The following is a 16753-nucleotide window of genomic DNA, read 5'->3' as shown; positions in this document are numbered from 1 at the left end:
CTAGCTAAACTTGGCTATCTTGGCCCCGTTATGGCCGAATCAATCACTAAATTGTACTGCACTGTACAAGACTGCCTCGGTTAAAAGAGAGCTTATATTGCTAGCTAGCTACCCGGAGCAAAACAACTTACTTGTTTGTAATTTAACCTCCAGTGTCCTGTTTCGTCATCCTGCTCTTCTTGAAAAGAGGAATCATTAGAAACAGCCATTGCTAATTATTTAGCAGTCTCGGATAGACAGCACACGGTAACATAGCTCCTGTGAACCTGTAAACTTGTCACGTTCGTTGATGGAAGAATTAGACCAAGGTGCAGCGTGGTAAGCGTACATCATTTTATTAGATGAACTACAACCGACCGTGACGCTATATGCAATGCAGAACACAAACAAGATCCCACAACTAAAGGTGGGAAAAAAAGGCTGCCTAAGTATGATCCCCAATCAGAGACAGCTTCCTCTGATTGGGAACCATACCCGGCCAACAAAGAAATAGAAAAACTAGAATGCCCACCCAAATCACACCCTGACCTAACCAAATAGAGAAATAAAAAGGCTCTCTAAGGTCAGGGCGTGACAAAACTAGCACCGCTCACCATTTTGAAAAGTGGGAAGAAGGATTTAGGGCTCCCGTTGGGCTGTAGTCTTTTCAACACCAGGGAAACTTAGATATCCTGCAATGCCCTGGCAGATAGGTGAATGATTGTGGATGTCGGTGAAACACAAAGGCCACAATAATTGCTACAGAAATACGATACCATTCATTTTTAGATCAGACAACAGACTTAATCAACCAATGATGGTTGAACTCTCCCGTTGCGAAAAAAAATAAAATAAATACAGCCACAGTATAGTACGTAATTATGTCTGAAACACCCTCTCATCACTCATAGTGAATTGCGTTTATAATTCCTAAGGTGTGTCACTGCTGCATTTTGGAGCTCACTTGGCAACATAAATAGATGGAGGTATTATGGCTACAACTGTCTCAGTGGTCCAGAGAAGCACTATGTGGGTGCAGGAATGTGATCGTAGATAGGGCCTCTGTTTTGGGTTGGAACCCTCTTTTCCTCAGAGACAATACACTCCCTACATGAACTACAGCACAGTAATTTCCATGATATGTAGGAGTGATAGGGGTGTGGAGCCTTAGCCAAATACATTAAAACTCAGTTTTCACAATTCCTGACATTTTAATCCAAGTTAAAATTCCCTTTTTTTTTATGTCAGTTAGCATCACCACTTTATTTTAAGAATGTGAAATGTCAGAATAATAGTAGAGAGAATTATTTATTTAAGCTTTTATTTCTTTCATCACATTCCCAGGGGGTCAGAAGTTTACATACACTCAATTAGTATTTGGTAGCATTGCCTTTAAATTGTTCAACTTGGGTCAAACGTTTCAGGTAGCCTTCCACAAGCTTCCCACAATAAGTCGGGTGAATTTTGGCCCATTTCTCCTGACAGAGCTGGTGTAATTGAGTCAGGTTTGTAGACCTCCTTGCTCCCACACGCTTTTTCAGTTCTGCCCTCAAATTTGAGGTCAGGGCTTTGTGATGGCCACTCCAATACTACCTTGACTTTGTTGTCCTTAAGCCATTTGCCACAACTGAAAGTATGCTTGGGTATCAATAATATGCATTGTATACATTGTCCATTTGGAAGACCCATTTGCAACCAAGCTTTAACTTCCTGACTGTTGTCTTGAGATGCTGCTTCAATATATCCACATAATGTTCCTTCCTCATGAGCCATCTATTTTGTGAAGTGCACCAGTCACTCCTGCAGCAAAGCAGCCCGAGAACATGATGCTACCACCCCCGCGCTTCACGGTTGGGATGGTGTTCTTCGGCTTGCAAGCCTCTCCCTTTTTCCTCCGAACATAACCATGGTCCATATGGCCAAACAGTTCTATTTTTGTTTGGTGCGAAAAGTGATTTGCACTTTTCGCACCAAAGTACGTTCATCTCTAGGAGACAGAACGCGTCTCCTTCCTGAGCAGTATGATGGCTATGTGGTCCCATGGTGTTTGTACTTGCGTACTATTGTTTGTACAGATGAACGTGGTACCTTCAGACGTTTGGAAATTGTTTCCAAGGATGACCCAGACTTGTGGAGGTCTACAATTTTTTTCTGAGGTCTTGGCTGATTTCTTTTGATTTTCCCATGATGGCACTGAGTTTGAAGGTAGGCCTTGAAATACATTTACAGGTACACCTCCAATTGACTCAAATGATGTAAGTTAGCCTATCAGAAGCTTCTAAAGCCATGACATAATTTTCTGGAATTTTCCAACTGTTTAAAGGCACAGTCAACATAGTGTATGTAAACTTCTGACTCACTGGAATTGTGATACAGTGCATTTTAAGTGAAATAATCTGTCTGTAAACAATTGTTGGAAAAATTACTTGTGTCATGCACAAAGTAGATGTCCTAACCGACTTGCCAAAACTATAGTTTGTTAACAAGAAATGTGTGGAGTGGTTGAAAAATGAGTTTTAATGACTTCCGACTTCCGACTTCAACTGTACATAAAATGTTTGATCTAAGTGCACATAAGATCATGGTGTGATATACTGTATGGATTGAAGAGACATGCAGCCCCGGTAAGTCTATAGCTACTGTTTAAACTGTGTAAGTGTATAAAGAAATAACTTTTTACCTTCTACCTGCATTACAGGGAGACCTACTTTATCTGTAGACATAGCCTTGATATGCTCTCATACAGGTCTGTTTACTTCCCTCCTACACCACCTCAGGGCAGAAGAGGGCAACAAGAGCAGCAGCCAAGCCATGTAGCTACCATAGCCAGCCAGCTGCTCGTTTTGTGCAGGCTAGGACCCCCATGCTTGGCTTGCTTTATTCTGCTATGTGGGAGTTCCTCTGTGATGCCAAGCAGTTCACATGAGAACGATGATCTCAGGGCTGAGAGCTGACTGAGGGTAAACATCTATGACTGATCCAGAACACCCAGTGAATCATCAGTGAGTACTACATTTACCACTGTAGTCTATGACACATAAATGCAGCTCATATTCAGCTGAGGAAATTATAGATCTTGATTTAAAAATAATAATAAAATAATAATTATGAAGATTTCCCCCTTTTGTTACATGGGTTCGTTTTGACATGGGCACGCTTTCTCACTTAGCCGATTGTTGTCGATATCAATACAGTTTTTACGATACATATGAACAATTCTTAAACCCAGTATTTCATGTGGGTGTTTGTGTAAAGCCAAAGGTGTGAGAAGGTATCAGAAGAAGGTGACTAACTAGCCTCAGAGGGAGTATACGTAACCTCAAGACAGCTGTAGGCTCCGTCCCAAATTGCACCCTATTCCCTACATAGTGCACAAAATTTGACCAAACGTACTGCCCCATGTTGACAATAGGGTGTAATATGGGACTCAGATGTATAGAAACACAGTGACAGGAGGACAGGAATCAGCTGGTCCAGAACAGCTGTGACCGGGCTGGTACAAAGTTTCCACAATGTGGACAATGCTGTGAGGGCATGACTGACGAGACATGGGACTTTGGTGTGGCAGACCATGGGTGGGCACAGTGTAATCTAAGACGGTAGCTTTTAGCCAGGCTATGGGAAGTCACATTGCGTCACAGTCTAGTGTTGTTGTCTGTTAAAATATGACAAATACGTTTTATGTCAAGGAAGTTTATTAGTCTGGTGTTCAACAGTAATTTAGATTTAAAGAAAAAAACAAGCCTATGGTAATTTACTCTACTCTACTCAGGTTAGATATTTTTTATTTGATGTACTCTACTCAATGTCTTCAATTTTCTCAATTATGTTACTCCGAACTCTGGTCACATTTTCCTGCCACAGCACATATACCTCTGTCACTCTCCGTTTGATCCCCTCACAGGTTTGTCCTTAGGTTTCCTGGGTCACTGTGCACATTACCGTGTTCCATTGTCTGGGAGGTTCATTCCAGATCACTGCAAGTTATTGGACTCCTGCCCAGATTCCATACAGGTTCTCTGAAAGAAAAATAATCTTTAGAGCATTATTGAGCACCCTGTTACTCTAGCAGCTAACAGCTATTTTCAATTTCAATATTTTAGAAATGACATTTTCCCATTGTTTTTAAAAATGTTGGATTACTGGAAGTTTAATTAAAGGATTCAAGGTCTACATTTCATGTTTTCTTTTTTTTTTGTTCAGAGAAGAAGAAAAGAAGAAGAGCTTAAGTTCACCGTGTTCTCCTGCCAGAACTATTGACCATGTTCCTCTTGTCTTCTTTTCAGATATCCAAGCACCTGTTCCATTTACTGAAGGGGATGGATTCCTTTTGGACACTGTGAGTTTAACAGATAAATAAAAATGGCTGCTTTCTTTTCATTATTTTCTGATTCAATTGGGTCCAAGTATCTTGACAACCTTGCCTGGTATTTTGGCAGCAGTCCCTTGAGTGTTGATGTCAGCTGAGAGAGAGAGAGAGAGAGAGAGAGAGAGAGAGAGAGAGAGAGAGAGAGAGAGAGAGAGAGAGAGAGATTGAATGAGTAGAGGAGGGGGGAGGAGTGAGCGGGCTATTCAAGGCACTTGTCCTCTGTCTCTCTCAGTCACACAGCAGAGGAGGGGGAGGTATACACACTGCACACCACACACACTCTCTCACACACACTCTCTCACACACAAGCTGGCTCACGCAGCCACATTTTCTCAGGCTGCTCCTGCAGACTGACAGCAGAAGACGTAGGAGGAGAGAACAGAAAGAGAGTGAGAAAAGGAAACAAGGGAAATATCAACCGAGCCAGAAGAGGAGAGTCAAGCAGCACTTATCCTTTTTCTTCCTCCACTCAGCATTAAATTAAAACACAGGGAATATTGAACTCTTTGTTAATCTGTAACTGAACAGGGGCTGTTCTGCTCTGTTCTGCTAAGAGGGACCTGCTCTGCTGAGGAACCTGCTCTGCTGAGGGACCCGCTCTGCTGAGTAACCTGCTCTGCTGAGGAACCTGCTCTGCTGAGGGACCCGCTCTGCTGAGGAACCTGCTCTGCTGAGGGACCCGCTCTGCTGAGTAACCTGCTCTGCTGAGGGACCCGCTCTGCTGAGGGACCCGCTCTGCTGAGGAACCTGCTCTGCTGAGGGACCCGCTCTGCTGAGGAACCTGCTCTGCTGAGGAACCTGCTCATTCTCCAGGACTATGGCACCACATCTGAGACATGGATTCTCGGTCTCTCTTTTACAGCGCCGGTGTCTCGTCCTCCATTCTCTCCTTCTCTCCGTCTATTTCCTGACTGTTGCAGGGTTCAACCTGGATACTAGCATGACTCTGACCAAGGAGGGGGAGACCGGAAGCTTTTTTGGATTCTCTTTAGCGCTTCACCAGCAACTCACACCAGAACCACACAGTTGGTAAGTCAGTGGCTGGCCGGCTGCGTTGCATGTGTCTCTATCTGTGTGTGATTTTATGGGTACGCTAAGCCAAATGCTCTCCATCGGGGGGGGGGGGGGGGCACTAACAGTGGACCATACTGATTGAGTGGAGTTGAAACAGTTACTCTAGTCAGCATTTCTACATTGCACTGATTGTATCATGCAGTCCTTGGATTCAGTCATTCAGGTATTGATAACATTTAATCCATGATGATGTATTTAGAAGCACTGCACTGGGAGCAGTAGTTTCATTATGGTTGTGTGTGTGTGTGTGTGTGTGTGTGTGTGTGTGTGTGTGTGTGTGTGTGTGTGTGTGTGTGTGTGTGCGTGTGCGTGTGCGTGTGCGTGTGCGTGTGCGTGTGTGTGTGCGTGTGTTCGTGTGTGTGTGTGTGTGTGTGTGCATGCAGAGAGGGCACCCTGTAGCTAATTTAATGGTCCCACTGCCATGTGATTTACAGTGAGTTGGATGGGGTGCAGGGTGAGACTGACTGTATAGCTGAATCAGCAGATAGATCAGGAGGAGAGGGAGAGAGGGAGAGGGAGAGGGACAGAGGGAAAGAGGGAGCGAGAGAGAGATGGGGGGGAGATACGGAAAGAGGTAGAGTGGGAGAGATTGAAAGAGGGAGTGAGAAAGGGAGAGAAAGGGAGAAAGGGAGAGGGACAGAGAGAGAGGGGGGAGAGAGAGAGAGAGGGAGGAGAGGGAAGGAGAGAGGGAAGGAGAGAGGGAAGGAGGGAGGGAGGAGAGGGCGAGAGAGAGATACGGAGGAGAGGGAGAGAGGAAAAGAGGGAGAGAGAGAGAGGGAGGAGAGGGAAGGAGAGAGGGAGGAGAGGGAAGGAGGGAGGGAGGAGAGGGAGAGAGAGAGGGAGAGAGAGGGAGAGAGAGATACAGAGGAGAGGGAGAGAGGAAAAGAGGGGGAGAGAGAGAGGGTGGATGGATTTTACTCACATTTTACTATTGCAGTTCTGGACAGATATGCAGCGGTAGTGTAGGGGTGGTGTGTGTTTGTGTTTGTGTGTGGGTGGGTGCATGCACGCGTGTGTGTGTGTGTGTGTGCATGCGTGTGTGTGTGTGCCTGCATGCTTGTACAGAACATAGATCTGGAGTCGAGAGAGAGTGATTTTACTAATGCAGTTTAGCAGTGGACAGACATGCTACAGTAGTTTATGATGGTGTGTGTGGTGGGAGGAGTAGTGGATTGTGGGATTGTGTGTGTTTGGCGGGAGGAGTAGTGGATTGTGTGTGTGGCAGGAGGAGTAGTGGATTGCGTGTGTGGCAGGAGGAGTAGTGGATTGTGTGTGTGTGGCAGGAGGAGTAGTGGATTGTGTGTGGCGGGAGGAGTAGTGGATTGTGTGTGTGTGGCAGGAGGAGTAGTGGAATGTGTGTGTGGCAGGAGGAGTAGTGGATTGTGTGTGTGGCAGGAGGAGTAGTAGAATGTCTGTGTGGCAGGAGGAGTCGTGGATTGTGTGTGTGTGGCAGGAGGAGTAGTGGATTGTGTGTTTGTGGCGGGAGGAGTAGTGGATTGTGTGTGTGGCAGGAGAAGTAGTGGATTGTGTGTGTGGCAGGAGGAGTAGTGGATTGTGTGTGTGGCAGGAGAAGTAGTGGATTGTGTGTGTGTGGCGGGAGGAGTAGTGGATTGTGTGTGTGGCAGGAGGAGTAGTGGATTGTGTGTATGGCAGGAGGAGTAGTGGATTGTGTGTGTGGCAGGAGGAGTAGTGGATTGTGTGTGTGGCAGGAGGAGTAGTGGATTGTGTGTGTGGCAGGAGGAGTAGTGGATTGTGTGTGTGACAGGAGGTTGTTATTGGTCTCTGGAACACTATAAGACAGCAGCACATCCGCCAGCTCTGAGTCAGCACTGAGTCAGCACTGAGTCAGCTCTGAGTCAGCTCTGAGTCAGCTCTGAATCAGCACGGAGTAAGCTCTGAGTCAGCTCTGAGTCAGCTCTGAGTCAGCTCTGAGTCAGCTCTGAGTCAGCTCTGAGTCAGCTCTGAGTCAGCTCTGAGTCTGCTCTGAGTCTGCTCTGAGTCTGCTCTGAGTCTGCTCTGAGTCAGCTCTGCCTTAAATGTTTACGTGTCTCTCAGTGTCTTTCTGCAAAGGAAGGAAGTAGTCTTATTTCTCTGTTCTGCAGTAGCACAGATATAGAATGAAGCAGTCTTTAGAATGAGTCATTCATTACATGACCTACTTGCAATTGTTGTTCAGTATAGTTACTCATGTTATACCTCCAGTATTCTTCCCATCAGCAAGAGCTGATCAATCATTCCAATTCCTTGCTGGTTGTTATTATTGTATCCTGCAAACTGTTTGAGTTGCCTTTTTCCCCCCAGTGTTTTCTGTTCTCTCTGTAGATCTAAACAGTCTGGTGTTTGTAGTCACTGTTCATTTACTAGAACCTGTCCACATTCAAATATACAGACAAGAAGTCCATTTGTAGGTGTTGCTCTTCTATCAGTAGAGCTGACTCTGAACAAGACGCTTGGTAGTCTTGTACGTGTTGAAGTCAGTGTTAATTTACTACAGGTCCTGTTTAGCAGGTCCGGGTTTAGCAGCCGGACGCTTATTTTACTCTTAGTGGAGTCGACCTGTCGGCCAGCACGCCATGAGGACCGTTAGAGGGATAACTTCAGCCAAACGTCAGCACTCACAGACAGTGGCGGGAAGCCAGGATCCGGGCAGGCTTCGGTCATCGAGTGTCGTCCCCACTGGCCGGCACCGCCACGTATTGGCCAATAGCATCTCTTTCCTGGACCTTATTTTAACCATTATTTCATGGAGAGCTGATATGCTGTGAATCTTCCTTGAATGTTATGAGCTAGCAAACCTGGTTCCAGTAGCTAAGATTAGGAAGCAACCCTGTTGATGCCAGTAACTGTGCCATCACGATGTGCTCACCCCGAGATCACCATGTGCTCACCCCGAGATCACCATGTGCTCACCCCGAGATCACCATGTGCTCACCCCGAGATCACCATGTGCTCACCTCGCTCTTGTTTTCTCTCACTGAACAGTATCATTTTGAGGTTTTTGATTAAGCCCCGGAAACATACTTTTAGGTTAACCTTCTTTGAAAGTAGGTGCATATGTTACCATGTTACCAAGGCATAAGATCCTTTACAGCAGCGATTCTCAACTGGTGGGTCGCGACCAACATTTGGGTCGAGGGAGGTTTTGAGTGAGTCATGGGTGTCTGAGTAAAAATAATAATAATAATGTATGCAGAAATACTACAGTCTGAACTCAAATTACTTTAAAACAAGTAGAAAGTGTGTAGACATGATTATAGATGACATTTAAAGAATAAATAATAATAATTATCTCTGAAAATATTTTTTTCAATCACAGTATTTTCAATATAGAGCCATTAGTAGTACTACTTTGGTATTTCTTTAGTCTCAAGACAGTGAGTTTATTAACATTCTTCATATGGGATAAACGTTATTATTGACCATGAAAAACGTGAAAATGTTTTGTTCTCGTATCACATAATTGCTACAAATAAAGTTTTCCCGATTGTATTTTGACTATTATTTTTTTCGTGATGCAAAATATTCGATCGGGTCTGAGACAACCTGGTTCAATTTGTGTCCCGAGGAAAAACCAGTTGAGAACCAATCCTGTACAGAACTTTGACTACAACCAGAACTGGTATTTGAGTTGAAAGAAGTGTCTGTTGTATGGAGCCTTTCATCAGAAGAGGTGCCAAACATGATTAGCCTCAAGCTTGAAGCTTAGTAATTAGATGCTATTGACTCATTGAGTTTTTGTGTTACAGACAGGTTTGGGTTTCAGTGGGTATATTGCATCGTGTTCTTAGCCAGGCTCCAGTCCAGAGTATCTTGACACTCAACAGTCTTAAACTGGATATAGTTGCTTTGTCACTCTTCATTCTGAGTCATTGTCAATACTGTCAAATGATTTTATATTCTATTATAGATCCAGTGACTCGTAACCTTTATATTTTCTGATGTCGTTGGCATGCCTACTAGAATATAAAATATTAATCTAGGTCTATACTGCACGCGGTCCACACACACACACACACACACACACACACACACACACACACACACACACACACACCTTGTCCTGCTAGTCAAGTGGATGAGATGGTCTGGCGTGTGTGTTTACATGCTTGTGTACATATAGATGGTCTAGGCCACAGGAGATTGGTAGCACCTTAATTGGGGAGGACGGGCTCGGGGTTATGGCTGGAGCGGAACCGGTGGAATGGTATCAAATACATGGTTCACATGTGCCTGATGCCATTCCATTCGCTCCGTTCCAGCCATTATTATGAGCCCTTCTCCCCTCAGCAGCCATTGGTCTAGTGTGTATGTGCATGTGTGTAGGGACTGCTGCTGGTGTTATGTGTCTGTTTATACTGGTATGAGAGGGGGATCCTGTAATAACTCTTTGCTTGATGGAAAAGACCTCTCCATTGGCCAAATTGCCTCAGTAGGTCTGATCGGCCATCTTGCTTTTTGTGTATACGTAAATGTGAAAATGATGTCCTAAGAAGTAGGTGGGCACTGCCTAAGACAGATGCTTTCTGTGTGGTGAGGTTTTAGCAATATTGTTTATTTACGTTAGGTACCATTGGCTTTAGAATGATGTCATCCAGTAGCTTATAATACTTTATCTATATATTCTTTACTTCACCACTATTTAACTTGGTAGTCAGTTAAGAACAAATTCTTATTTTACAATGACGGCCAGTGGGTTAACTGTCTTGTTCAGGGGCAGAACGACAGATTTGTACCTTGTCAGCTCGGTGATTCAACCTAGCAACCTTTGGGTTTACTGGACCAACGATCTAACCACTAGGCTACCTGCCGCCTCCTACGTTGGTCTCATGGGTTTACATGAGGGCCTTCTCCTCTGCTGTCTGTGTGATTGGGGGGAGAACAGCCACTGTCCTCTGTAATGCAGGTCACACATCATGCTATAAGTTCTATATCAGTCCCCTGGTAGATGTCTATTATCCCTGTATTGTCTTCTCCTGGTCAACTGGAAGCCAAGACACACAGTAGGTTTTGAGTCAACTGAGTATTTTTGTTGTCCTACTCTCCATTTTAATCTGTAAACATTTAGAGATAGTTTCCCAGACACAAATTACACCTAGTCCTGGACCAATTCAATCTATTGATTGTGCTTTGTAGTTCAGAATTAGGCTTAATCTGTTCCCAGGAAAATAGCCCTACAGTAAATCTCTCACTACCTTGGAAGCTTCTGTATGTGAATTTGTTACTGGTCGTTTTTAAAGTGTCTTCCCTACTGGTAGACTGGTTGACTGTTGATGTCAGTAGACCTAAAGCGTCCTTGGTTTCCACCACAGGGACTACAGCGGGTCAGGTTGCACTGAGCTTCATGTTGTGAGGCCAGTTCCATTCTTAGTGTGAAGGTTGCCTATTTTAGACCCTATCCCAGTTTATCTGGAGCCGAGGGCTTGACTAGGTACATGACACTATACATCATCATGCTGCCATGCAGCTGAATTGCTCTTTTTCTTATTATTTTTATTTTTCACTTTGTCGATAAAGTTGTGTTTAACATTTGACATGTTTTCAGCTTTCTAAAAACCTGTTTCTTTATTTTTTTGGGGTGTGTGTGTGTGTGGGGGGGGGGGGGGGGGGGGGGGGGCAGATGAACAGTCCCTGGTCTTACAGTAGGAGATACAGAAGTCACTGGTATTACAGTAGGAGATACAGAAGTCCCTGGTCTTACAGTAGCAGATACAGAAGTCCCTGATCTTACAGTAGGAGATACAGAAGTCCCTGGTCTTACAGTAGGAGATACAGAAGTCCCTGATCTTACAGTCGGAGATACAGAAGTCCCTGATCTTATAGTCGGAGATACAGAAGTCCCTGATCTTACAGTAGGAGATACAGAAGTCCCTGGTCTTAGAGTAGGATATACAGAAGTCCCTGGTCTTACAGTAGGAGATACAGAAGTCCCTGGTCTTACAGTAGCAGATACAGAAGTCCCTGGTATTACATTAGGAGATACAGAAGTCCCTGGTATTACAGTAGGAGATACAGAAGTCCATGGTCTTACAGTAGGAGATACAGAAGTCCCTGGTCTTACATTAGGAGATACAGAAGTCCCTGGTATTACAGTAGGAGATACATAAGTCCATGGTCTTACAGTAGGAGATACAGAAGTCCCTGGTATTACATTAGGAGATACAGAAGTCCCTGGTATTACAGTAGGAGATACAGAAGTCCCTGGTATTACATTAGGAGATACAGAAGTCCCTGGTATTACAGTAGGAGATACAGAAGTCCCTGGTCTTACAGTAGAAGATACAGAAGTCCCTGGTATTACATTAGGAGATACAGAAGTCCCTGGTCTTACAGTAGGAGATACAGAAGTCCCTGGTCTTACAGTAGGAGATACAGAAGTCCCTGGTCTTACAGTAGGAGATACAGAAGTCCCTGATCTTACAGTAGGAGATACAGAAGTCCCTCTTTGTGTCTGCATAACACATTTATGAATGTGTTAGAAAGGGCACCATACAAAACTCCTTCACACATTCCAAACACATTGAGCCATTCCTGAGAGCTAATTTGCATTAAAATGGACAAATAAACCCCTCCTTTAGAAAAGCAGCTTAAGGGTTAACAATGAACCCTCCCCCTTTTCCTCCCTAATTCAATTCATACATTTTTTTCAAGGTCTATCCTCTTCTCCTTTTTTCGACATTCACAAATAGTAATTCTGGTTGCCGAAACTCCCAGGGGCCATTCAAATGCAGGACTCGTAAATGTCGGAGCATTGCTATTGTACTTGTACTGGTGTTTACCTGTTTGTGATGGATCAGCGATGGGGAGAAAGGGGTGTTGTGTACTACAGTATTACAAAGTTGCGCACACGCACACACACACGCACACACACACACACACACACACACACACATACACACACACACACACACACACACACAGCATGCTGCTGTGTTTCTTCCTCCCACACCATTCCCTCTCTGTCTTTTTAACATTCTCCCACGGTGGAGCCAGTGAATAAGACCTCAGTGGGGAGCGGCGTGAGAGCTTTTGCCAATATTACTGTGCAGCCCATGTAGGCAGACAGGCAGCTAGGGCTACAGACAGAACAGACAGACAGGCAGCTAGGGCTACAGACAGAACAGACAGACAGGGAAAGGCAATCTGCAGAGTCAGGGAGAAACAATGCTAGCTAAGATCTGATGGAGGCGCAAAACAAACCTTCTGCTCCGTTGTTCTGTCTTTGAGTGTGTGTGTGTGTGTGTGTGTGTGTGTGTGTGTGTGTGTGTGTGTGTGTGTGTGTGTGTGTGTGTGTGTGTGGGTGTGTGTGTAACATAATTTAACTGCTTGCTCATTCGTCAGTGAGCAACACACACACTGTGACTCCTTAGCAGTTAGAACACACTTCAGTCTTATCGGTTACAGGATCAGAATTACTTTATTCTAACAGCAAGAGAATGAGATCAATCCAGTCTCGCTCTCGCTCTCTCTCTCTCTCTCTCTCTCTCTCTCTCTCTCTCTGTCTCTCTCTCTCTCTCTCTCTCTCTCGCTCTCGCTCTCTCTCTCTCTCTCTCTCTCTCTCTGTCTCTCTGTCTCTCTCTCTCTCTCTCTCTCTCTCTCTCTCTCTCTCTCTCTCTCTCTCTCTCTGTCTCTCTCTGTCTCTCTCTCTGTCTGTCTCTCTCTCTCTCTCTGTCTCTCTCTCTCTCTCTCTCTCTCTCACTTTGTCTCTCTCTCTCTCTCTCTCACTTTGTCTCTCTCTCTCTCTCTCTGATCAGACTATTGGCTAGGATAGGACTAATCATTGATGTATGATTCAACTCCGGACAAGAGAGTTGTTTTGTCTCTGTTGTTTCAATGATGAACAGCTCAGCTGGTCATGAATTAGTTCTAGTTGACTCAAGCACCCGACTGTGAAATGGAAGGCGTAGGAAGCTCCTCTCTCTATCCTTTCCTCCCTCTATTCCTCCCCCCCTCCTCTCCCCCTCCCTTCCCTCCCTCCCTCCTCATCTCTCCTCTCCCCCTCCCTCACTCCTTCCCCTCCCTCCTCCTCTCCCCTCACACCTTCCACTGAAACTGCAGATATTCATAAATCATGACAAGGCCTTCTACACATTTAATCCAGGGCCTGTATGACAGGAGACATACTGCATGTAAACATAGCCACATTTAAAGAATCTACATACACTGAGTGTATGGATGTCCTTTGGGTGGTGGACCATTCTTGATCCACACGGGAAACTGCTGAGCATGAAAAACCCATCAGCGTTGCAGTTTTTGACATTCTCAAACCAGTGCGCCTGGCACCTACTAACTACCATACCCCGTTCAAAGGCACTTAAATCTTTTGTCTTGCCCAATCCATGTCTCAATTATCTCAAAGCTTACAAATCCTTCTTTAACCTGTCTCCTCCCCTTTATCTACACTGACTGAAGTGGATATAACAAGATACATCAATAAGGGATCATAGCTTTCACCTGGATTCACCTGGTCAGTCTATGCCATGGAAAGAGCAGGTGTTCCTAGCGTTTTGTCCACTTAGTGTATAAATATACACACACAGTACATCATCTCAGACCTCAGGAAATCCTGTGTGGCTCAGTTGGATCAGAGTTGGTACTGTGTTTACACTGCCAGGAATTGTGGGTTTGTTTCCTGCTGGAGCCACCCATATGTGCATACGTGATTCTAATTTGTTTCTGCGAAATGGTATGCATATTATAATTATTATTATTTCAAGTGGAATGTATAATTTGATGAATGTTGAATGGGAGCATACTATAGGCAGCAGCCGAGCACTCCCAATCAGTTTAGCAAAATCCATAAAGGCCTGGTTACACCTGAGGTAGGATAGCAGGGGACAGATAATGTAAACAGATGACCTGCTGCTGTGGCTCGAGGCTAGACAGCAGATTGGTCTGAGTGGAATGCTTACTGAAGCAGAACTGAACCGGCAGCCAAGGGGACCAGGCAGTGTGATCAGAATGCTAAAGGACCAGTCAATGGCTTGGCTCAATATTTATTCAGGAATTAATTGATGGGGGGGGGATATACTGTGTGGACTGGGTGCAGATTAAGCAATTAAGCATTCCCAGTGGCCAGGTGTGTGCATGGATGACGGCCTCCTGGTTTGTTCCATTTCAGTGGTCTTATTCATGTTCTGTTAGTTGGCCGTCGTCTTTGATTTTCCATTATATCTATAACATCCGTGCATCTGCTTGGCATCCATTTTAAATGAATCATAACCTTTTGTTTCTCACACCCTGCAATGTGTCAATCAATATCTAACACATGTACACATCTCATGGATTCTGGAGCACCTATTGGTGGAGGGAGTGTTTTAATGGGGGTGGTTGGATCTTTAGACTTGGTACCTCAGGGTCACTCCTTCCCCCATCCTCAAGTCACGTTCAAGTCCAGTTTTATTTGGTATACATTGTCCAACGAAATGCTTACTTGCAGATTTCTTCTCAACAATGCATACAACAATAAGACATTATAAAAGATAAGAAATCCTTTTTGGAAATGGCCGTTCACATATTGATCTGATAGGAGGGGGGCAGGATGGGAGGGGGTAGGTGGTGACATGAGAAGAAGATGCTGAAGATGCCTGCGTGGGGTTGATCTGGAGGAGACAATATTGTCCTCTAGGACATTTACAAGGGGTCAACAACACATTAAGGAAAGCATAGTTCTACAACAGTATCCACCTTAGCTCTATTCTATTCTAGTAAATTCTATTCTGTTAAATTATGTTCTATTAGATTCTATTATATTCTATTACATTTTATAGTCTTCTATTTTATTAGATTATGTTCTATTTTGGTTTATACTATTAGATTCTATTCTGTTCTATTTTGTTCTATTAGATTATATTCTAATCTATTAGATTATTTTGTTTTATATTCTGTTTTGTTCTATTAGATTCTATTCTGTTCTATTTTGTTCTATTAGATTATATTCTATTCTATTAGATTATTTTGTTTTATATTCTGTTTTGTTCTGTTAGATTCTATTCTGTTCTATGAGATTCTGTTCAATTCTAGTCATTTCTATTAGATTTTTATCTATTCTGTTCTATTAGATTCTATTATATTATGATGTGTTCTATTCTATTCTATTATGTTCTGTTCAATTCTGTTCTATTAGATTATATTCTATTTTATTATATTCTATATTGTTCTATTATATTCGATAATGTTCTATTCTAGTCTATACTATTACATTATATTCTGTTCTATTTGATTCTATTCTATTAGATTCTAGTTTGTTATATTCCGTTCTGTTCTATTAGATTCTATTCTGTTCTATGAGATTCGACTAGATTCTATTCTATTCTGTTCTGCCAGAAGGATCATCAATAGAGTTGGAATATGTTTGTTTTGTCATACTTTTGTTAATTTCAACCTTCAGCAGGTCCATTGTTTCTGGCTACATATTGTGAAGTGTTCTTGAGTTTTCATAGTCCAGGGCTGCAGACAGTGCAATGATGGGATACTAATGGAAAGACGTGATCAGTGAAACTCGAGATACATTGAGTCTGTATGTGAATAATCTCAAGCATGAAAACTTCCATTATGACTAAAATCCATGGATCATGCACTCACTGGATAGTTATTCAACTGGTATTGTATTGCAGCTGTCACTGTCTTTCTCTGCCCCCCCCCCCCCCCCTGTCTCTCTCTCCCCCATCTCTCTACCCCCCCCCCCCCCCCCTCTCTGTCTGTCTCTTTCTCTTTCTCTCTCTCTCTCTCTCTCTCTCTCTCTCTCTCCCTGTTTCTCTGTCTCTCTGTCTCTCTGTCTCTCTCTCTTTCCCCCACCTCTCTCTCTCTCTCCCCCATCTTTCTCTGTCTCTCTGTCTCTCTGTCTTTCTGTCTCTCTGTCTCTCTGTCTCACTGTCTCACTGTCTCTCTCTCTCTCCCTGTTTCTCTGTCTCTCTGTCTCTATGTCTCTCTGTCTTTCTCTCTCTCTCTGTCTCTCTGTCTCTCTCTCTCTCTCTCTCTCTCTCCCTGTTTCTCTGTCTGTCTGTCTCTGTCTCTCTGTCTCTCTCTCTTTCCCCCCACCTCTCTCTCTCTCTCCCCCATCTTTCTCTGTCTCTCTGTCTCTCTGTCTTTCTGTCTCTCTGTCTCTCTGTCTCACTGTCTCTCTCTCCCTGTTTCTCTCTCCCTGTTTCTGTCTCTCTCTCTCTCTCTCTCTCTCTCTCTCTCTCTCTCTCTCTCTCCCTGTTTCTCTCTCCCTGTTTCTCTCTCTCTGTGTCTCTGTCTCTCTCTCTGTGCCCCCCCCTCTCCCCCTTCTCTGTCCAATCCAGTACTCTCCAGGGTGGGCATTAGACATGTACTTAAAGGTTTGATGAGTCA

At 44.0% G+C, this 16753-nt stretch overlaps 2 protein-coding genes across 4 annotated transcripts in view; one reads left to right on the top strand and one right to left on the bottom strand.

Annotated features, from left to right (window-relative positions):
* LOC139413878 (biogenesis of lysosome-related organelles complex 1 subunit 1-like) overlaps positions 1-16753 on the bottom strand; it is a 127262-nt gene that overhangs the window by 19567 nt on the left and 90942 nt on the right. The window lies entirely within an intron of this gene.
* The window catches only part of LOC139413874 (integrin alpha-7-like), a 66303-nt gene continuing 54341 nt past the window's right edge, over positions 4792-16753 (top strand). For all 3 annotated transcript variants that reach the window (XM_071161706.1, XM_071161707.1, XM_071161705.1), the window contains exons 1-2: positions 4792-4959; positions 5045-5377. In XM_071161706.1, the coding sequence (XP_071017807.1) occupies positions 5166-5377 (212 nt within the window). In that variant the 5' untranslated portion in view covers positions 4792-4959; positions 5045-5165. The remainder of the gene's footprint in view (positions 4960-5044; positions 5378-16753) is intronic.

This window comes from Oncorhynchus clarkii, chromosome 7 (assembly GCF_045791955.1).
Source record: "Oncorhynchus clarkii lewisi isolate Uvic-CL-2024 chromosome 7, UVic_Ocla_1.0, whole genome shotgun sequence".
NCBI classification, from domain to species: domain Eukaryota; kingdom Metazoa; phylum Chordata; class Actinopteri; order Salmoniformes; family Salmonidae; genus Oncorhynchus; species Oncorhynchus clarkii.
Note: the sequence above shows the minus strand (reverse complement) of the source record. Positions and strands in the feature narration are given on the sequence as shown.